The sequence below is a fragment of the Camelina sativa genome, chromosome 4, assembly GCF_030686135.1.
Source record: "Camelina sativa cultivar CO46 ecotype springtype chromosome 4, ASM3068613v1".
In the NCBI taxonomy this organism is placed as follows: Eukaryota; Viridiplantae; Streptophyta; class Magnoliopsida; order Brassicales; family Brassicaceae; genus Camelina; species Camelina sativa.
In genome coordinates, this window is record NC_141883.1 from 28,212,726 (window position 1) to 28,234,710 (window position 21,985).

Sequence of the window (21,985 nt, forward strand, 5' to 3'; positions counted from 1 at the left end):
ACATAGTTATTACAACATGATAATATGATAAGTTTTACATGCATGGACATAACTTACGTTTAACATGCATGTGATATCGTATGTATAACATGAATAAATAAACATAGTATCGTACACTTATTACAACATGATATGAATCAACAACCATACTTTACCGACCCTACATATATAATCTAAATTTGATTTTTTTTTTTTTTTTAATGAATCCCCAATTTGATTTCAGTATCGTCCGGTTTTCATTTTTCCTACCATTGTTGAAAACTGTGTCGTTTATAAATTATTTATCAAACATAAATCTAGAAATATTTAAGATTATATATAGGCGGAACTGATAAGAACCATTTCTTTAAAGATTACGTCGATTTGTAGCAAGTAAAAAAATGTGTGGAGTTAGTTATAAAAAGTCGTAATTACGGTGAAAATTTTCAATTTTACCTGATTTTTCACAGCGTCCGACAAATACAACCAAACACCAACAAATTTAATTATATATGTGCAAAGAATAGATATCACGTCGAAATAATAGGTTATTTTATTTTCAATTCTAACTATTATTAATCCTTCAACCACTCTAGTAAAACACATGGCCTTAAAACAAGACGTAATAGTATTTTTTCTTAAACACAATACCTAATAGTCTAAAATAGTATATAAAAAAGACTCAAGCTTCTCTATATAATATCCTTCTAGGCCTTAGCTAACTCATCATCCAAACTCACAACTCAAATCATCAACCTTCTTAAAATATGGGGTTTTCACCTTCATTTTCTTGCAGTGCTATGGGAGCTCTAATATTGGGTTGCCTTCTGCTTCAAGCATCAAACTCTAATGCTCAGTTGAGGCCTGACTTCTACTTCAGGACTTGCCCATCTGTTTTCAGCATCATTGGGGATACCATCGTCGATGAACTGCGGAGTGATCCTCGTATTGCCGCGAGCATCCTTCGTCTTCACTTCCATGACTGCTTCGTTCGAGTAAGAACTTCACACGTATCTTTTTTGTTATCGAAAATAATCCACGGCCTCTACTTTTACGTACCATTTACCAATATACAGAAGTAGAGGCTAGATTAAAAGCCATATATATGAATAGTAAATCATGCAGCATCTTGGATAGGTAATATATATGTGGTTATTGTAGGGTTGTGATGCATCGATCTTGCTAGACAATTCCACATCATTCCGGACCGAGAAAGATGCTGCTCCAAACGCAAATTCGGTTCGAGGGTTCAATGTCATAGATAGAATGAAAGCATCCCTTGAGAGAGCTTGCCCGAGAACGGTGTCTTGTGCAGATATGCTCACCATCGCCTCTCAAATATCAGTGCTTTTGGTATATAACTGATATGCGTAGATAACTTATATAGCTCAGATGAAACTAATCGAAAATATTATGATTTTGACGTCAATGTTTTTTGTTCTATAGTCGGGAGGTCCATGGTGGCCGGTACCGTTGGGGAGGAGAGACAGCGTAGAAGCTTTCTTCGACCTGGCTAATACAGCTCTTCCCTCTCCATTTTTCACTCTTGCTCAACTTAAAGCTGCTTTTGCTGACGTTGGCCTTAACCGCGCCTCGGATCTAGTCGCTCTTTCTGGTAATTTTCATGCATTGTTTCAATATATATCATCTATATAAGATAATGAAAGGTTTTAACTCGAACTTTTAATAGAATGCATGCTTAACTTCAATTGTTACTATTCAGTTTATACTTTCTTAGAAATGGTTTGGTTGGCTTTGATAAAAGTTTGTACTACAATATTTGTTAAATTAAACTGAATCTAGTGATAATTATCAAATAAAACTATTTGCTAGATTTTGAGAAAAAAAACAAAAGACTTTATAGAAAACCATCTCAAACAAATATATACCACGTCACTTTTAATTATAAAAAATGACTTGGTAAAAAAAAAACATGACTCATCTTTGAAAAGAAAACATACAATGTATATATAATCCTTCATTTGTCAAAATGGTAGGTGGTCACACCTTTGGAAAAGCACAGTGCCAATTCGTGACACCTCGTCTTTACAACTTCAATGGAACCAACAGACCAGACCCATCTCTGAACCCAACTTACCTCACTGAACTCCGTCGATTGTGCCCTCAAAACGGAAACGGCACCGTTCTTGTCAACTTCGATCCCGTGACTCCAAACGCTTTCGATAGTCAATACTACACCAACCTTCGTAATGGCAAAGGTCTGATTCAGAGTGACCAAGAACTCTTCTCTACTCCAGGAGCCGATACGATCCCACTAGTAAACCAATACAGCAGCAGCACCTTCGTGTTCTTCCGAGCATTCGTTGAGGCAATGATCAGGATGGGTAATCTTAGACCTTTGACTGGAACTCAAGGTGAGATAAGACAGAACTGTAGGGTTGTGAATTCACGAAGAATTAGGGTTGTGGAGAACGACGATGGTGTTGTGAGTTCTATTTGATTATGCATGTTGGGGATACATATATGGATAATGTAAGAACGTATAAAAATGCGTGGGAACATTTCGACTAAATAAAGTTCATACTAGTTATGAGATTTATGAAATTCGGTCTTATTAGTTGATGATACCTTTGATTCGATTTTATGAGTACTAAAAAGGTGGATGAATTCATAATGCAATGATACGACAATACGTGGTGTTAATATAAGCCCAAACGAGGAAAACAGCAAAAAAAGAATGTGTAAGCAGATTTGGTTGCTACATCATCATCAACTCCTCCAATCTCCATTCAATCCTAGTCAGGCGGAGATGATAAAGATAAGAGGGACAAAGTTCATAATTTTGGTACTCATACGTTCAAGTGAGTTGGCTCACGGGCCACGGCAAACAAAAAACAATTTAAATCTCGACCCACGCCACTAAAGAATATCTTAATGTAATCAGACGCATTAGTTATTGCAAAAATAAAATAAAAATTACGCGAATTGATTACAATTGTAGGTTTCATTGGGACAAACAATTTTTTTTTTTTTGGGTGCAAATGGGACAAACAATACTTAAGACGCATTTCATCATAAACTTGAAAGCACGTGCACCGTACAAACCTATGGTCCCTCCATACTTTGTATTTATATAACTTTATGCCACTATTTTGGGATTTTGTATACGCGTTTATAGAAAGGAAAGACACATTATATATGTCTATGATCTTTGTCTTTGGGATAGATGATTTATTTTCAAAAGGAAAGACAAATATTTGTCCAATCTTAGGGATAACGATAGATGATTAAACCTTTGTTTGTAGTTATCAAATGATAAACAAATTCAAATAGTGTCGTAGGGACGTAGGTGATCAGTCACATGACACCCATTCCATTTACCAAATGCATTACTTGTTTTGGTACAATACCGAATACGTACACTAACTATATGATTTAACATTTACTTAATTACACAACTTGTTATATATATAAAGCTGTCTACGTACGAAACAACCTGTATTTAGTATTTTACTTATACATTTGTATAGGTCTATCATGAAGTTAGGAAAATGAGTTGGAACATGGGTTTGTTATAGAGATTGGTCGTTTTATTTTTAGTGTATTTGAAATTTGTAACCAAAAAATTGCATTAAAACTTTTAGCCTTTCTAAAAATCTAAAAGCGGTTTGAGGAACCACCTTAACGTAAGCTCTGTTAAAGATAACAAAAATCTCTAGTTTATAAAACTGTATACATAGGTTAATGAATATTTTGTATAACAAAATTGTACTATTTGATACTATAAGAAAAATGAAATTCTGTTGATTTTGTTTTCTCTTTTTGGCATGTTACCTTCTTATAAAAGTAATTTGTTTCTATATAATTTTTTTTTTTTTGGGCAATTTGTTTCTAGATGAAATGTATTTTCAATTGTTTACTAATTCTGGACTTTAATATCTTGTTACGCCAGTCAACATTCGTTGGATTTATTGATAATGTCATTTACGGAAATAAATCTCAGATATTTTTTAACAACAATAATTTTTTAGATTTTACCATTAAGTTCCCAAACATTTTAAACTCTAGTTTTAAAACATTTTTAATTCAATTAAGGGCTAAATGTTTATACTTTAGGGTAACATTTAGATAAGTAGGTAATTAAGTTAAAAGTTAAAGGACCATGATGTAAAACAAAATCAAGTTCGGTAGAACTCAATACACTGGAAACACGTCATCAGCATTGATCCAATGGAGTCAGAGTCCTCTCTATATAAATAACATCTATCCGTCTCCTCTGTCTCTCACACATCATTGTAACCATCGAAACAGTGTCGTTCTCTCTGTAAAACTATTATCATCGGAGAGATTTGAAAGAGAGAGAGAGACCATGCAGAGACTCGTGGCGAAAAGATCGGTGCAAAACATCTCTGTTTCCCTTTGGCGACGATGCCTCTCAACGACGTCTCAGGCCACGGCGGCTGCTCCCGTTAAGGATTCTGATGAATTTCAGGCGAGGCTTCCTCCGTTTGATTACACTCCTCCGCCGTATTCTGGCCCTTCCCCCGATGTTATCCTTGCTAAAAGGAAGGAGTTTCTCAGCCCTTCCATGCCCTGTCTTTATCGCAAACCGGTACATATTATCCCATTTCGAAATCATCATTTTGGTTTTTTGGTTATTGATTTGTGTAGGAACTCTTCGGTTTCATGATCTTGTGGTGTTGTTGATCTCCGTTTTTGATAATGACGAAAAAAGCTTGGAACTTTATTGATCGTATTGGAAAAAGCTTGAAACTTTATTGATCGACTCATCGGAAAAAGCTAAACTTTTTTATGATTTTTAAATTGGGTCAGACTACGATGTTCTTATCCGAATATTCTTGATCAACAATGGAATTGGAATCTATTAAAATATTATAATAAAAACATAAATGTTGAATCTTTTTTTGGCAGGCTTTGAAATTGACTAGTGACAAATAGAATATTCATTTTTTTTTGTCTATTTGTATTGATGTGTGTTTGTTTGTTTTGGTATTGATGTGTTGCAGTTGAACATTGTGGATGGGAAGATGCAGTATCTATTTGATGAGAGTGGTCGGAGATACTTAGATGCATTTGCTGGGATTGCAGTTGTGAACTGTGGACATTGTCATCCAGGAGTGGTGGAGCCAGTGATTGAACAAATCAAGAGACTTCAGCATCCTACTGTTCTTTACCTTAACCATGCCATTGCTGAGTTATCTGAGGCTTTAGCTTCTAAACTCCCTGGTGATCTAAACGTGGTGTTTTTCACCAACTCAGGGACAGAGGCTAATGAGTTGGCACTCATGATGGCTAAACTGTATACTGGATGTCAAGATATTGTCTCGGTTCGAAACGGGTATCATGGTAATGCGGCTGCAACAATGGGGGCTACTGCTCAGAGCTTGTGGAAGTTTAATGTGGTTCAGACTGCTGTTCATCATGCTGTGAACGCGGATCCTTATAGAGGTGTGTTTGGTTCTGATGGAGAGAAGTATGCAAAGGATTTGCAAGATCTCATTCAATATGGCACCACAGGACACATTGCTGGCTTTATTTTCGAAGCTATTCAGGTAAATCAACCTTTGACTATTGCTGGAATCTCATATTTATACTAAGTGTTAACAGATCAGAACTAAGAGTGAATGCAAAATGTGAATAGGGAGTTGGAGGGATTGTGGAGCTAGCTCCGGGCTATTTGTCAGCAGCTTACGATACTGTTAAGAAAGCTGGAGGATTGTTCATTGCGGATGAAGTTCAGTCAGGATTCGCTCGTACTGGTAACTTTTGGGGATTTGAGGCTCACAATGTTGTCCCTGACATAGTAACCATGGCAAAGGTTAGAGTTTGTCCCAACTTTAGTGTCTTCTGCATTCAAGCTATCTTTATTGTGTAATCTCTAGCTAATTGGTTTATGTTGTGAAAAATAGGGAATTGGGAACGGGTTTCCATTGGGAGCTGTTGTGACAACTCCAGAGATAGCAGGAGTATTGACTCGCCGTAGCTACTTCAACACATTTGGTGGAAATGCTGTGTCTACTACAGCTGGTCTCGCTGTTCTGAAGGTCATTGAGAAAGAGAAGCTTCAGGAAAATGCAGCAATGGTCGGTTCTTATCTGAAAGATAAACTCGTTCAGCTACAAGAGAAGCACGAAAGTAAATATCCCTCTCTCCCTCTTCATAACTTTGTTCTTTAAACTAGCCTCATTGTGTTATCTTATACTTGTCTATGTAGTTATTGGGGATGTACGGGGAAGAGGACTGATGCTTGGAGTAGAGCTGGTGAGTGATCGCAAGCTTAAGACTCCTGCAGCCGCTGAGACTCTGCACATTATGGATCAAATGAAAGGTTGGTGTTTCTACACTTGTCTCCTCCGGTGAAGCTAGTACTAAAATTGTGAATTAATTTGTCTCTTGAGTTTTTTACAGAATTGGGAGTGTTGGTTGGAAAAGGAGGCTACTTTGGAAATGTCTTTAGAATCACACCACCTCTCTGCTTCACTAAGGATGACGCAGGTTTGTGCCCTTTCATTTATTTGATAAAAAGGAATATATAAGAAAAATGAACACAATAATTAAATTTCTCTTTTCTTTGTGGCAGATTATCTCGTGGAAGCGATGGACTACTCAATGTCGAAGATGTGAAGAAAATGAAAAGTGATCGATGGTATTATGATATATGGTCTTTAGTAAGTTGTGGTAAAAATATATATAAAAAAAAAAGTTGTGGTGAAGTATGCTTGTAAGATTATGCTACAAAAGACCAAAAGATTGATGAGCCAACATCTCGTTGCTTCTCAATCACTATGTTTTCTTTATGATCACAACTTTTTTGCGTTAAAATAAAGTCAAATAATTAGAAACCTTTAAATCGCATCTTTGTCATCGTGGTTGTTCGTTTTTCTTTATTTTTTTTTCATTTGGATGCAATATCTGGAATTGTTTGTCCATATTGCCAAAAACAGACAGTATGTGAGTTTGGATGCAAAATAAATTGTACCTAAACAAACTATAGTTTTCTGTGCCAAGAAAACTAGAGATTGAAAACGGAAAAGCTGATGTTGAATGACTGAAGAATCTGATACTGCATAGTGCATATAATGAATGCTGAAACTATGATGTGACACAGATAAAACCAGAGCATTTAGTCTCCGTAGCCTATTAAAAGGTCGAGAGTGAGTTAAAAAGACCCAAAGCAGTCCAATAAATAATACTAGAAACTGACTATTGTTCCATTTCCACTCCCAATTCCATGAATTGTTGTTCCCAACTGTTATAACTCTATCCCCAAACCAATAATAGTTCACACAACTCCACAAATGGGTATGAAAACAGAAACAGTAAAAAAGGAAAAAAAATCTCCTGGTCTCAGCAAAGCGTATCAGTATGTCATACCAAATCCTAAAATCAAACAAGGGGATAAAAATGTACACCATCTATTCACAAATGGAAAATACGAAGCACCCACACTTTTGTTAAATCATTTTCCTTCCTCCTATCATACTCTGCTGCGTCTGAGACCTAGACAAGCTTTGAGAACCATTACTACTGTTCGTCGGTTTATTATGCTTCCCATCTGCGCTCCCAAACACATCAAGATCTTCAAACAATCTGTAGGATGGAACAAACGGCTTCTGTCCTACAGTTACTCCTGGATTGCTAGCAGTTGAAGTTGCCTGGGGATCTCCGGCTCTTGTGGGGAATGAGTTGGATTGCTGCAGTGATCTCTCGGCCGATGTGTCTGTGTATGACGCACTTGCATTAGCCCGTGGAGTATAGTAAGCATTCGCTGATGTTGAAGCCCATGGTGGAGGCGGATATTCATACGGGTTCTGAGGTCGAGTTGACGGTTGCATCTGGAATTGTGCTTGCGGTTGCGGTTGCGGTTGAGTATAGCCCTGCTGTGTCTGTTGCGGTTGAGAATATCCCTGTTGCTGTTGAGGTTGAGAATAGCCCTGCTGTTGTTGATGTTGAGAATAGCCCTGCTGTTGTTGATGTTGTTGATTTTGAGAATAGCCCTGCTGTGTTGGAAGCTGTTGCTGTTGCTGAGGTTGTGCCCATGGAGCAACATAGCTATCAAACTGTGGTCGAGGCTGTGGATAGATATGGGTGTTTTGATCTGAGACAGCGGGAGGAGGAGGACAAGGCTGAGAGGATGGAGGCGGTGGAGTTGACGGTGTAGACAGTGTCAAACTCAATAGGTCAATCATGTCTTGTTCCTTTGTGGTGTTCACTGGAGGAGGCGGGTCAGGCAGAGCAAGAGCAAGAGCATTGCTTGCAGCATTATCAGACTCTGAACTGGTGGGGTCTGTAGTCACAGATGCTGGCGGTTTGGAATGCCTGAAACAATACAAAGTGATATGTCAAATACTAAGTTTATGATATGCACAGTTGCTGGATCCAATCGTAATTTGTAAGACAGACCTTCGAGCTAATTGCGCAAACTCATCTTCCTCCTCTTCGTAATTTTCATCAATTGGGCTTTTCCCCGTAGACACAGTGGCTGGTATTGGGGAACTAGAACCAGCTATGGAACTCGAATCTTTAGCTTCAGAAGATTTAGGGCTCGAATCACCAGGTTTAGAAGCCTGAAGTAACAGAGGAGAACCAGAAGCCTGAACTGGCAGAGGAGTACCAGAAGCTATTGCATCATGCTTAGCTAGCAGAATTTGAAGACTGTCGTTTAGATCAAGTCCCCGACCCAAAAGTTCATCATCCCTGCCACATAACAAAAGGATGTTTAGCACAACCTTGGAACCTCTCAAGTCAACAGTATCATTACACATTCTAACAAATTTAAATACCAAGTTATTCCTAAAATAGAGGACTAACCCAGTGGAGGTTAACATCTGCATCAGCTTTTTCTGATTGGAACGACAACGCTCGACCAAGTCAACAATGACTTCATCTTTCACAGCCTACATAACAGGAAAACCATGGGTAAAGCAATTCATTTCATCCCCAAACCTACAAATATAGCTGTATAGTAGGTTTCAATACCACACGATCACTGGGATCCACAGCTTGTAGCATGTCGCCCAAGAGATCCATCACATCCCTCATGGACTCAAGACTTGAAAAACTACAATTTAACCAAAACAAGAATATTGAGATAGTGTAAATATTTGTACGAAATCTAAAACTGCCAGTCCACATCGACATCATATTGAACTAACAAATCCACTAACCTTAAGCCCTCAATCTCAGTTGCCATTGCTTCATCAAGCCTTCTCGACGAACCGCTGGGCATTCCATAACCTACTTGAGGAACTCCATAACCCACTTGAGGTGCTCCATAACCTGCTTGAGGTATTCCATAACCCGCTTGAGGTACTCCATAGCCAGCTTGAGGTATTCCATAACCACCTTGAGGTACTCCATATCCCCCCTGAGGCTGTCTTAAGGGTGGATGACTCACTGGTGGTGTTATTATAGGGGACGCATCAGGTGAACGCCTGGGGAATTCAACTCCAGAACGCTGCAACAGGTAACAGCAACCTTTAGAATAAGAATATCATGCAAATGAGATCTCAGTGAACCGTAAAGCAACTGCCGTATAAATCAAGATCTGAAGAAGATAAAAGCACGGAGCAACATGACTCCACAACTATAAACACTCAACTTTCACATTTTACTTTCACATTTTAGCACTGGGCGAAAAAGAGTAGTGGCAACAAATACAAGACTTGCTAGTTGCTACCAATATACAATACTTAACATAATTTAGAACAAACAATAACCAAACAGTATATATGTCCACCAAAGGTGACCATAAATGTATATAGGTATAAGTATTACAGTTTCAAGAGAGAAACTCACCCTTAACTCATCGTATGCCCAATAATAATGCGGGAATTTGCCCTCTGGACCACCAAAAGCTTGCTGCCAAGAGTCCAGCAAGACCAGTATCTTATCTCTAACTTGCATATCCGCCTATAAAGTCCAAAATCATCAGCAATACGAACAAATCACCAATTCACCACTATGGAAACACACACACATAGAAACACAGAACAAGAAAAAGTACCTTCTTTTTCACAATTTTGACCAATTCCCCTAATAAGTTTTTCTCTGCAACTTGATGGTGCAAATAATCTCCACAGTTCTTCACTAACGTCTCCAAAAGCTAAGTAACAGAAGAATAGACATAGAGAGTTAAGGAGAGCCAAAAACGACACACAGAACAAATCGGCCGAGTAACCAAAAACATCATACCGTAAGAGCAAGTAATTGAACTCTAGGACTCTTATGCTGTAGCCTCTTCTTAACAGCTTTAACAACATCTTTCGCCTGCCTGATCAAAATCAAATAGACGCAAAAACCGTTAATCGCAGATGCGAAGTAAACTACAAAATCAAAGAACTAAAACAACACCAAATCCCAATTTTGCATGTAACCGTAGCCTGACATCAACTAATTACAGCAACAACAAATCAAAAACGAGAATTCCAAACACCAAAATCGAACATTAAAATTACCAGTGAAGAGAATTGACAGAATCGCAGATTTCCATGTTGGTAGTCCAATCAGGACCTAACAAAAGATCGCTGGTAGCTTTATCAACGGCCACCGTCGCTGAAGCTGAAGACGACGCCATATCCTTTTTTTTTTTTCACCCGATCAAAAGAGAGCTCCGATTAAGAATAATAATAAAATTCCCCCAGCACAGCTCGCGAGAGACAAAATTGAAATTAAAAAAACCCTAGAAAAACTTCTTCTTCGCCAGCGCAGAGAGAGAGAGAGAGAGATAGAGATAGAGATAGAGAGAGAGATAGAGAGAAGACGAAGTCAGCGAGAGAGGAATCTTTGCTTTTTTTTTTTTGCTGTTTTAAGCCTTTGTTTCTTTTTTCTTTCCTTTTCTAATCTCCACGAAGAAGAAACAAAAGCACACACACAACAAAAAAAAATTAAAAGGAAACAAAATCTTTTTTTTTTTTTCCTTCCTTCTATTTTCCCGCTCCACGCTCTTTCATTTAGTGCGTTAACAACACGCGTCTTTATAATATGGTCAACGTTAAAATTATTAAAGACTATTTTTTTTTTTTTGGGTGGATAATTCCCTTTTTAATGTTGTTTTTATACTAGTCTATATCTATCTTACGTGTTGGATGAGAATTATCCAAACAAGTGTATTATATTAAAAGGTTTTTTTTCTTGTGAAAGCGTATATAATAAAAAAGTTGTGATACATTTTTATCTACAATTGAGTGACATGTGGTTTTTTAATTGGTGTGCTAGTACTTTGAAAAGAAAAAATAAAAGAGGAAAATAATCATTTTAAAATAATTTTCTATAAAAACTTTAGATATGTGTACTCCATTTTGATATACTAGACCCATTTTATAAAGACTATATGTGGTTTATTAATTTTTGTATTTTAAATTAATAATTTCAAACAGTTACAATGATTTTTTCTGATAATCTCTCTTAAATATAAATGACTAAAAATAATTTATTGTTTTAAATATTTTTCTGAATATTATTGATTAAAAAATAGTTCGTGGAAATAGTTTATTGGTTTTAAACTCACTATACTTTTTGAGTAAATGTATTTTTAACTCATTGTATTTTTTGGGAGAGAATGGAGGATTTCAGAATGGAAGAGCATTCCAAAACCAGAATGAATGAGCATTCCAGAACCAGAATGAAGGAGGAGGATTCCAGAATCAGAATGGAGGAGGTGAGAATGGAGGATTTTCCTCCTCCAATGGGAGTTTGGAGATGATGACAACCTCTCAATGGAGTTTTTCATCAACTTCGAGTCCTTACATTAAAATAGTCTTCAGTTGTAACCCTCTCTAGTTTCTGCTTTAAGTTAGTCTTCAGTTTGTAACCCTCAGATTAAGTTTGAAACAATCAGCTCAATCTTAATTGTAATAAGTTAGATAGATATGCAGTTGTAATTTTTCTTGATTAAGCAATATAATCTACTAGTTTCAAGTGAGGGTTTAAGAAAAGGAGAAAAGGGTTTCTTTCAAGGAAACTGTATTTTTTTTACCAAAATAGCAAAAGCGAAAAAAAACACATTAACCAAAAAAACTTATGATGTATTATTACCAAATTTTGATTAAAAAAAATATGTTATCATTTATGTGATATTCTTGTATATTATGTATTATACATCATCTTGATAGATAACGCAAACAAGATAGTTTAAAATTGTGAATAATTGTTTAAATATCTTTCAGTTCTTGAAATGTTTAGGCATATTATGAGCAAAACATAAGAAAAAGATAAAAAAAATTTTTTTTTTGAAAGTGTATATAATAAAAAGTTGTGATACATTTTTATCTACAATTGAGTGACATGTGGTTTTTTTAATTGGTGCTAGTACTTTGAAAAGAAAAGATAAAAGAGGAAAAGAATCATTTGAAATAATTTTCTTTAAAAACTTTAGACATGTGTACTCCATTTTGATATACTAGACCCATTTTATAAAGACTATACGTGGTTTTATAATTTTTGTTTTTTAAGTTAATAATTTCAAACAGTTACAATGATTTTTTCTGATAATCTCTCTTAAATATAAATGACTAAAAATAGTTTATTGGTTTTAAATATTTTTCCTGACTATTATTGATTAAAAAATAATTAGTGGAAATATTATTGATTGAAAATTAAATATGTGGAATTTTCACTCACTGTATTTTTTGGGTAAATGTGATGAGCATTTTATAGTATTTAATTTTGACAACATTGCTAATTTTAAAAAATTTACAAATTATTCCTAAATTTCACATACAAAATCCACTATATAAAAAAAAAGATCAATACTTCTACATGCTGGAGAAAATAAAGATCGATTTAATATTAGTCCATGCATGAAACATGATATGAATTTATGAACTCAGTCGCATTGCCGTCTCAACATATATTGGTTATCATATCCGGATTAGATGTGGTTTACCATGGTAAAATCGGTTAAGCTACAACAGTATGTTTACATCTCTTTGTTTGTTGTACTCTCTTGTCTGTCTCTGTCCTTTAAGTTCAATAAACGAAAAAAAACTTTCATAACAAACCAGTTTAGTTTCTCTCAATGGAATAATCTATATAGCAACCTAAAAAAAAAAACAGGCTTCTTACAGTAATCACTAATCAAGGTAACCCAATCTGCAAATCTTTCAATTGAAAATATTTGTGGAGCAACAAGAGTAGTTGAAAGCAGATTCTGTTCCAAATCCATTGAGGTACATGGCCAAAATAAAGTAAATGAGAAAATAAATAGTAGAAGTTTAGTAACATAATAAAAATAAACTAAAACTTTGTGTAAACTGAGACTAATCATCCCTTTCACTCCTACAGAATGCTTCTAGACTCCTAACTTTTCAAATGCTTCAAGTCTCGACTTGTTTTGATCAAACCGACGCTTTTCTAAACTGCTTTGTCTTTTCCTCTTGCCTCGTGCAGGTTTCTTGATTCGGACCAAACTTGGCACGTAAGAGCCGCACCCATGTGGCCAACATTCTCTGTCTACATCTACCCCGATATCAAATTTTCGTACGTATCCAGCCTCTCCAATGATGACAAATGTTCTGCGATAATACTCATCTTCAAAACCCATGGCGAGTTTCTTCTCCTCGTCGATGAAGAAACCTTCATATATATGTGGGAGATCATGTAGCCTAGTCCCCGTCTCCATTCTCAAGAACTTGCTCCACGACACCATTTCGACATCAATCTTAGTCGTAATCCATATCTCAAACTCATTCCACTCTGTTTCGCAGTGCTGAAATAAAGCTGCAAGCTTCTCTTCCCTAACACAAGATAAAGTCACATATTCATATTCATGATCCCAAACGCTAGATGGTAGAGCTAAAAGCGGTCCAAATCTCTCTCTTGTAAAATCGAAACAGATTATGTGATCGACAAGATCACTATCATTATATGAATTCCTCTTTATAGCACACCAATAAGTGTTTCCTTTGAGAGTAACACCAAGGGAACAAAACATTATGCACCAATTTGGAGTGACATCAAGACTTGTCCATGAATCAGAGTCAAAATCGTATATCTCATACCAAAAAAATTGGTTTTCGGGTGCTTTGTTGAAATAATCTATAAACCTCAAGAATTTAACGCCAGAACAAAATTTCTTATTCTCGTATCCAAGAGCATAACTGAACCTGTCGGCCCTGTCCCATCCCTTTGGACGATGAGAGTATCTTGGTTCGATCCACCTTGTTTTCCCGCTATACGGATTCCAAACCACAAACTTACTATCGTCGTCTTTGAAGATGCATAACAATAAACCCTCACAGTGAAAGACTTGAGATATCTTGACTTGTTTGTCAAAGAGACGACTAGGTTTACGTTTAAACTTTATTGATGGATCAACGTCGTCGAAGACTAACCTCATTGAATGAAGATCGAAATTCATCATCGCGATCATCATAGACTCCTCTTCTCTTGTTGCTCTTTTACCAATGTACAACTTCCTAAAGCTCCTACTTTTGGATAGAGTGTTCCAACTTTTGCAAGTAAGTCTCACTGCTCTCAAAGATTTCAAAGGAACCCTACAGAAGATCTCCTCTATCAAAACCCTTGGAAGATTGGAGATCATCGTCGTCATTGTTTCAAATTGCAACAATGGTTTTGTTTTTTCTTTCTTCTGATTTCTTGCGGCATAGGGTAATGAGAGTATACACACACAACCAATGGAAGATACACAAAAAACCCTAAATAAAGTTGGGCCAATCGTGGGCTTCAGGATCTAGTTAGGCTTTTACTGATGTTATATACCCGAGACAAGAATGCTGAAGCTAATCTATTAGCTTCCAGCTTTATGGTCTCTATCTTCTTATTTACGCTAGCTGTTGAACTGAAATAGTGAAATGGCAAGATCTTCATCGTGGCACTGAATGTCAAGTTTCCTTAGAAAATATAGAAAATCTCAAGCAGAAATACGCAATGGAAGACCTAAGAAGATTCACAATCAATGAGCTCTTTCCAACTCCATAACTGGTTAGCTAGCCTACGCCACAAGGTTACAGATTCGTTATTAAAACCGTAGCTAAAACACTCTCAGCGTGAGAACATTGCATCTAGTTCTCAATCACCTTGAATTCTCTGAGAAGTTTACTAGAGTCGGAGAAATTTAAACAGCTCGTATAGATATGTAAATAAGTAATCTGTTTTCTCATTTCTAAGTTCATGTCTTCTTTTTCTTCTCTCTCATCTCTCAATCAATCGTAATAGTCTTTATAGCCGCTTGAAAAACTGAAAAGATTTGTGAAGCAACACAAGTGATTGAAAAGCATATTGTCTTCTTGACGTAAAATTAGGCTTTGAAAGTTGCTTGTCTATGACTCAGAAAAATCTTTAGAAAAATAAGCAAAAGATCTACTTTAGGGTACTCAAACTTAGGGCGGAGTCTTTGCATAGCCCTTGATATCTTTTTTATACACCTCAACTACCACAACAAGCAATATATCCTTCTACTGCATCATCCCGTTTGTAAATTGAGACTGATCATCCCTTTTTTCTCCTTTTGAGCATCCTCCTACCAATATCGATTTTGCTTCTTCAATAGCTTTTCAAATGCGGCAAGTAGGGATGTTAAGAATGGGTTTTAACCCGATGGGTACCCGGGACCCATGAAAAATAAGAAACCCAAAAATTTGATTATTATGTTAAAATTTTATGGGTTTTAAATGGTTTGGGTACCCATTTTAGAGAGTCCTATTCGGGTTTATCTTATTGGGTTATGGGTACCCATGAGACTTCAAAAAAAAAAAAGTTAATTAGATTCGTTAATGTTAAAAAAAAAGTTTGTCCGATTACATTATCGAAACGTTCCTCTAAAAAGAAAAAAAAAACCAGAGAGCGATTTGTAAAAACCCAGAGAGCGATCGTCTTTGTTACTTTGATCAAGGGATCCAATGGATCCGATCCATAATAAGGTAAGCTCGCGTTTCCCCCTTTGATTCTTCTCTAACGCCGGCCTGATTTTGCTATTCCAACTCCGAAATTAGGGTTTCTAGTGGTTCAATTACGATTTCGTATTTTGTTGGGTTTGATCGTCTTTTGTATTCGTTGATACAATGAAGTTTGGTCGAGTGTGGTTGGAAAGATGAGATGAAAGTTCTCCTGACCCACTTCTTAAAAATCTCAACTTTTTCCTTCTTTCCTCTGATTTGTTTACTCTCGTCGTTGTTCTTGTTGGTTTGATAAACACAGCAATACATACTCATTGTGAGCAAAAGAGACAAAAGTGAAAAGACTTTTTTTTTTTTCGAATCTTCTTTAAGTATCACAGATTTTTTTGTTTCCTTCATTGTCGTCTCGGTGCTGCCTACATTTTGTTTGTTAACGCTTACACAATTTTGAATTTGGTACCATTCTAATCATTTCTGAGTTTTTTGTTTTTGTTTTTTTTTGGCTGAATCATTTGATTTGTCTGTATTACTCCTGTTGTAGACTGTTAATGTTACTGTCCAAAGTTGGTGTAGTTGTTAAAGCTTCTTAGTTTGCCTATAAGTTTAGTGAAGAGGCATCATTGATTCTAAGAGTTTCCTCTGAAGTCTCAGTTATGTTTTGAGGTTTAAGAGTTTCGAAATTGGTTAATTGTTGTTGTTGTTGTTGATGATGCAAAGCTAAGATTTTTCAGCTTTTTCTTTTGTACTGTTAACTGAATTGGATTCGAACAAGTGAACTATCTTTGTTTGAGAAGTTGGTTTTTGTTTGGTGGATTAGCTTACATTTGAAAGCTCTTCTTTTGGGAATGCAGGGAGCATGTTAAGAAGAAAGGGAGAAAAGATGTTACAGTTGATGAACTGATCCGAGTGATCACTCCAAAAGGCAGAGGTAAAAAAGATAAACGGATGAGTTCATTTAAGATTTAGCGGAACATGGAAAAACCAGTTTCTTATGTCCCGCTGATTCGTTGAGTTAGTAATCTTGAATTTTGTTTCTATTGATGTTCTTTGTGTGTGTTTGCAGCTTCAGTACCAGATTCCGTGAAGGCAGAGCTGTTGAACAGAATTCAAAACTTCATTGTATCAGCTGCTCTTTGTGTGTGATCTCAAGCCTAAAGCTCTCGACTTCTACTTCAAAGATTGTGCTTACACGGTGAGAAATTCTAACTTAGAAGAAAAATTGTTCTGACTTAATCACTTTTGTTTTTTGAAAATTGTTCTGTGAAGTAGTAGTAATTTTTGCCTATATTAAACATTGTTTTGATTTGTTGCCGTTGCATGTGTGATTTATTTGTTGCTGTTGCATGTATTTTGGTTGACAATGTGATTGAGATTGAGATTATAACATAAACAAAGGCACATATCGGTTGTGCTTAGATTGTTGAATGTTATTTTTTGTGTTTGTAGAGATGAGTTATGAGGTCTGAGAATGACAATATGACATTATTCTTGTTTGTTTTTGATATGGTTTTATTTTAGGATGGATTCTCAAACATTAGAAACAATGGCGGCTTTAAATGCAGAGAATGAATACATGGAAGTGGATGTGGAGTATGATGCTGAAGGAGCAAGTGAAACACAGCCTACTGATACAGACCCTACGGTATTTGATTCTAACAAACGATTAAAGTCTTCTGTTTGGAAAGAGTATAAACCAGTAGGAGTAGGACCAGATGGAAAAAAGAGAGGTCGTTGCGTTCACTGTAATAAGAAGCTAATCACTGAAATTAGTCAGGGAACATCATCATTAAATCGTCATTTAGAAATTTGTCCCAAGAGACCTCCAGGGCTGAATGCAAAAAGTCACTATGATCACAAAGTAGATCGTGATATGGTTTGTGAAATTATAGTATACCATGATTTGCCTTTCCGGTATGTTGAATATGAGAAAGTGAGAGCTAGAGATCAGTACTTGAATCCAAACTGTCAGCCTATATGTAGACAAACTGCTAGGAATGATGTGTTTAAGAGATATGAATTGGAAAAAGAAAAGCTGAAAAAGGTTTTTGCAGAATTTAAAAGAAGAGTATGTTGTACAGCAGATTTGTGGACAGCTCGTGGCACTCTCACAGGGTATATTTGTTTGACTGCTCATTATGTTGATGATGATTGGAACTTAAACAACAAGATTCTAGCATTCTGTGAGATGAAACCTCCTCATACAGGTGAAGAATTAGCTACTAAAATTCTTTGTTGCTTGAAGGAGTGGGGTTTAGAGAAGAAGATTTTCTCTTTGACTTTGGATAATGCTACGAATAATGATAGTATGCAGAAGATCCTTAAGCATCGTCTTCAAATGATTAGTGGTAATGGATTGTTATGTGAAGGGAAGTTTTTTCATGTCAGATGCTGCGCTCATGTGTTGAATCTTATTGTGAAAGATGGTTTAGATGTAGCTGCTGATCTTTTGAAAAATATTAGAGAGAGTGTCAGGTTTGTCAAGGCATCTACTTCTAGGAGAGAAGAATTTGCAGCATGTGTTGAGAGTGTTGGGATAAGAGGTGGTGCTGGATTATCTCTAGATGTTGATTCACGCTGGAATTCGACATATGATATGCTTGCTAGAGCTTTAAAGTTCCGTAAGGCATTTAGTAGTTTGAAAGAATGTGACAGAAACTACAAAAACTTGCCTTCTGAAGATGAGTGAGATCGAGGAGAGAAAATTTGTGAAATCTTGAAGCCATTCAGTACCATCACTACTTATTTCTCAGGGGTCAAATACCCTACTGCTAATGTGTATTTTCTACAAGTGTGGAAAATTGAGCGTCTTTTGAAAGACTATGCAGATTGTGGTGACTTGAGAGTGGAAGAGATGGCTAAAATGATGCAGTTGAAGTTTGATAAGTATTGGGATCAGTATAGTATCATTCTAGCTATGGGAGCTATTTTAGATCCAAGGTTAAAGGTGCAAATTCTTCAATCAGCTTTTCACAAACTGGATTCGAGTACTTCTGAAGAAAAGGTCGAAGTTGTTGTGCAGAACTTGAAGGACCTTTATAATGAACACAGGGAAAAGGCTTGGACTTCTACCTCTTTCTCATCAACACAAACTCCACTTGATATTCTTAATGAATCACCACTAGAAGATGATCCAAATTTTGTAAGTATTTTTCTCCATTTAGTTTTTATACCCTATATCTTAATGACACATGATATTTTTACACATCCTCATATCTCTTTTATACAGGATATCTTAGAGCTTGAGAGGAGCATACAACCTGGTTCTGACAACACAAAAACAAATTTGGAAAATTATTTGGATGATCCAAGGCTAGATTTGAAGTCTTTCACTGACATCGATGTTTTGAATTATTGGAAAGGCAGTGGGCAACGCTATGGTGATTTGGCTTCTCTAGCTTGTGATGTGCTCAGTATTCCAATCACCACAGTAGCAGCAGAGTCATCGTTTAGCATTGGAGGTCGGGTACTGACTCCTTACCGGAACCGTCTCCTTCCAAGAAATGTTCAAGCCTTGTTATGTACTAGAAACTGGTTACGTGGTTATGCTGAGTTAGAAGGTAAGAATCCATATTTTTTCAATTCATAAGTAACTTCTCTTGCTTGGTTGACAACTTTGATGATGAGGTTGAAGGTAAGAATTTATATTTTTTAATTACAGGTGACATTAAAGACAACTTTGATGATGAGGTTGAAGGTACCACATCTGTGACTAGTAGCTCAGGAGTATGAGACCAAGGTAAAAAAAATTAAGATTGTTACTTAAGAATAAAGATGTAATTATGAAATTTTAACTGAAATTCCATTGTTTTGTTGTTGTTTAGATTCTGATCAGGTTTTGGAAGAACCATAGGAGGAAGAATGAGAATTTTTTTTTGTTGTTGTTGTTTTTGTGACTTTGATTTTGGTTTTTATATTTATCTAGGTTAACAAAACTCTTAAATATATTTGGTATACTTTATTTATATGATATAAAATTATAAATTTTTGAAAATTGTCATAGATATAATAAAATAAACAAAATACATAATATAAAATGCAAAATACATCATATAAGACAAAAAAAAATCGGGTACCCATGGGTTTACCCACAAAACTAAAAACCCGTTCGGGTTTACCCACAAGACCTAATACCCATTTGGGTTTTATGAGATCGGGCTTTTTCTGGGTGGGCTTTTTTCGGGTTCGGGCCGGGCTGGGTTTTTTTACCCACCACAACATCCCTAGCGGCAAGTCTCAACCTGTTTTGATCACATAGACGCTTTTCTAAATGGCTTTGTTCTATTCTTTTGCCTCGTACAGGTTTCTTGATTTGGATCAAACTTGGAACATAAGAGCACACATCTGGCCTACATAACTCATTTGCAGGTACTCCAGGATCCAATTTTGTTACGTGTCCAGCCTCTCCAACTACGTTAATATATCTTTCGCGAATGTGGCGATCCTCACATTTATATTGCGTACCAAAACTCATGAAGACTATCTTACTTCTCGTATCCATTCTCAAGAACTTGCTCCACGACACTTTTTCGACCTCAGTCTTAGTTGTAATCCATATCTCATAATCATATAAATCGTGGTGGTGAAATAAAGCTGCAATCTTCTCTTCTTTAACACAAGATAAAGTCTCATATTCATATTCACGATCCCTAAGAAAGATGGCAGAGGCAGAAGCGGCCCAAATCTCTCTCTCTTGTAAAATCAAAACAGATTATGTGATCACTGACACCTTCTGAGCTCCTTTCTTTAGCACACCAGTAACTGTTTCCCTTAAGAGAAACGCTACTGCTTGTACAATATATCCTCCAGTGTGGAGCGACGTCAAGAGTTGTCCATAAACCAGTATCAAGATCGTAGATTTCGTACCCAAAAAATTGCTCTTCCTGCGCTCTTTTAAGAAAATCTACAAACCTCAACAATTTAAGGCTACGACAAGATTCCTTATCCTCGTATCCGAGACCATAACAAAATATGTCCCATACGTATGGACGGTGAGAGAATCTGAGGTTGATCCACCTTGTTTGCCCCAAATACGGATTCCAAACCACAATCCTAGTAACGTCTTTCAAGATGCATAAAATTAAACCCTCATAGTGGAAGAGTCGATCTATGCTTACTTGTTTGCTCGGGAAGCTAATTTGACCTTTATGCTCTATAGATGGATCAACGTCGTCGACGAAGCCGCTCATTAGATAGAGATTGTGAGGCATCATGGCGATCATCATAGACTCACCTTTTCTTGTGGCTTTACCAATGTGCTTCTTCCTAAAGCTCTCACGTTTGGATAAATAGTCCCAACTTTTGCAAGTTAAACGCACTGCTTTCATGGATTTCAAGGGAAGCCTAGAAATAATCTCCTCTATCAAATCTCTTGGAAGATTGGAGATCATCGACGTCGTCATCGTTCAAAGTCACACAACAATTTTTTATCTTTTTTTTTTCAGCTAAGGTAAAGGAAAAAGTATACACAACACAAATTGAAGAAGACACATAAAAAACCCTAAATACAGTTGGGCCTAGCGTGTGCTCTAGAATCTAGTAAGGCTTTTAGTTGTCGTTTACTCTGTTTAGAAAGTTAATTAGAGTCGGTTTAAGTTAAACCACTCGTAAGTACACACCATGTGTACTGTATATAATTCGTTTATCTATCATGAAAGATATATATGCATATATGGTTCCAAGAGCATCTCCAAGTATTTCCAAAACACACAACCCCTCTCAATGTTCTGCTCGGCTGCTCTTGCCAACGCTTGAGGGTAATAATCATTATAGCTCCAACAGAGTTTCAAAAAATGCAAAATACAGTATGATGTCTTATCAAATTCGCATCCCTCTGGATTTCCCCTGTTCCAAACGTCTCATTGAATCAAGTGTCTTTGACCCTAAAGCTTGAGACTTCGGTTTTTGTAGATAGTGTCGCTATAACGTGACAAACTTCAAATATTGTGAAGAAGACGAATCAAGTTAGAAGGTTTTTAGAATGTGGTTTACTCTTGTTAAAAGGTGTGTTTGAGTCGGTTAAGTTAAACAGCTTTTGTCCTCTGTTTTCTCATTTCTAAAGATCAGTAACCTAAAAACCTTTCATTATAATTATCAAACTTCTTCTTCTCTCTCACTTCTATGAATCATAATAATCTTATGATTATACGAAGCCGTCCATCTTCCTTCGT

General features: G+C 36.4%; 4 protein-coding genes and 1 pseudogene across 5 annotated transcripts; 2 read left to right on the plus strand and 3 right to left on the minus strand.

Annotated features, from left to right (window-relative positions):
- The first annotated feature begins 663 nt into the window (after positions 1-663).
- LOC104782276 (peroxidase C3) lies at positions 664-2,544 on the plus strand. The gene is made up of 4 exons (XM_010507158.2): positions 664-974; positions 1,141-1,332; positions 1,426-1,594; positions 1,977-2,544. Exons 1-4 carry the CDS (start codon positions 747-749, stop codon positions 2,438-2,440), a joined length of 1,053 nt encoding a protein of 350 aa, XP_010505460.1. The 5' UTR covers positions 664-746; the 3' UTR covers positions 2,441-2,544.
- A 1,581-nt stretch (positions 2,545-4,125) lies between these two features.
- Positions 4,126-6,811, plus strand: LOC104782278 (alanine--glyoxylate aminotransferase 2 homolog 2, mitochondrial). Its single transcript, XM_010507160.2, has 7 exons — positions 4,126-4,552; positions 4,968-5,513; positions 5,603-5,779; positions 5,871-6,096; positions 6,176-6,289; positions 6,370-6,456; positions 6,542-6,811. The coding sequence occupies exons 1-7, from the start codon at positions 4,310-4,312 to the stop codon at positions 6,583-6,585; spliced, it is 1,437 nt and encodes a 478-aa protein (XP_010505462.1). The 5' UTR covers positions 4,126-4,309; the 3' UTR covers positions 6,586-6,811.
- Positions 6,812-7,148: 337 nt separating this feature from the next.
- LOC104782280 (TOM1-like protein 6) lies at positions 7,149-10,990 on the minus strand. Of its 2 annotated transcripts, XM_010507161.3 has the most exons (9): positions 10,419-10,990; positions 10,156-10,234; positions 9,968-10,066; positions 9,760-9,873; positions 9,129-9,418; positions 8,941-9,022; positions 8,773-8,858; positions 8,365-8,658; positions 7,149-8,280 (listed from the first exon to the last, which is right to left on the minus strand). In XM_010507161.3, the coding sequence occupies exons 1-9, from the start codon at positions 10,535-10,537 to the stop codon at positions 7,416-7,418; spliced, it is 2,028 nt and encodes a 675-aa protein (XP_010505463.1). In that variant the 5' UTR covers positions 10,538-10,990; the 3' UTR covers positions 7,149-7,415. The 2 variants fall into 2 exon arrangements, with proteins under 2 accessions (XP_010505463.1, XP_087367821.1); XM_087511695.1 differs by lacking the exon at positions 8,941-9,022 and having other exon boundaries at positions 10,419-10,810.
- Positions 10,991-13,252: 2,262 nt separating this feature from the next.
- On the minus strand, positions 13,253-14,521 carry LOC109132547 (F-box protein At2g38590-like). The gene has a single exon (XM_087509560.1). It carries the CDS (start codon positions 14,510-14,512, stop codon positions 13,253-13,255), a length of 1,260 nt encoding a protein of 419 aa, XP_087365686.1. The 5' UTR covers positions 14,513-14,521.
- A 5,324-nt stretch (positions 14,522-19,845) lies between these two features.
- LOC104784254 (putative F-box protein At5g41510 pseudogene) lies at positions 19,846-21,268 on the minus strand (annotated as a pseudogene).
- Between the last annotated feature and the right edge of the window lie 717 nt (positions 21,269-21,985).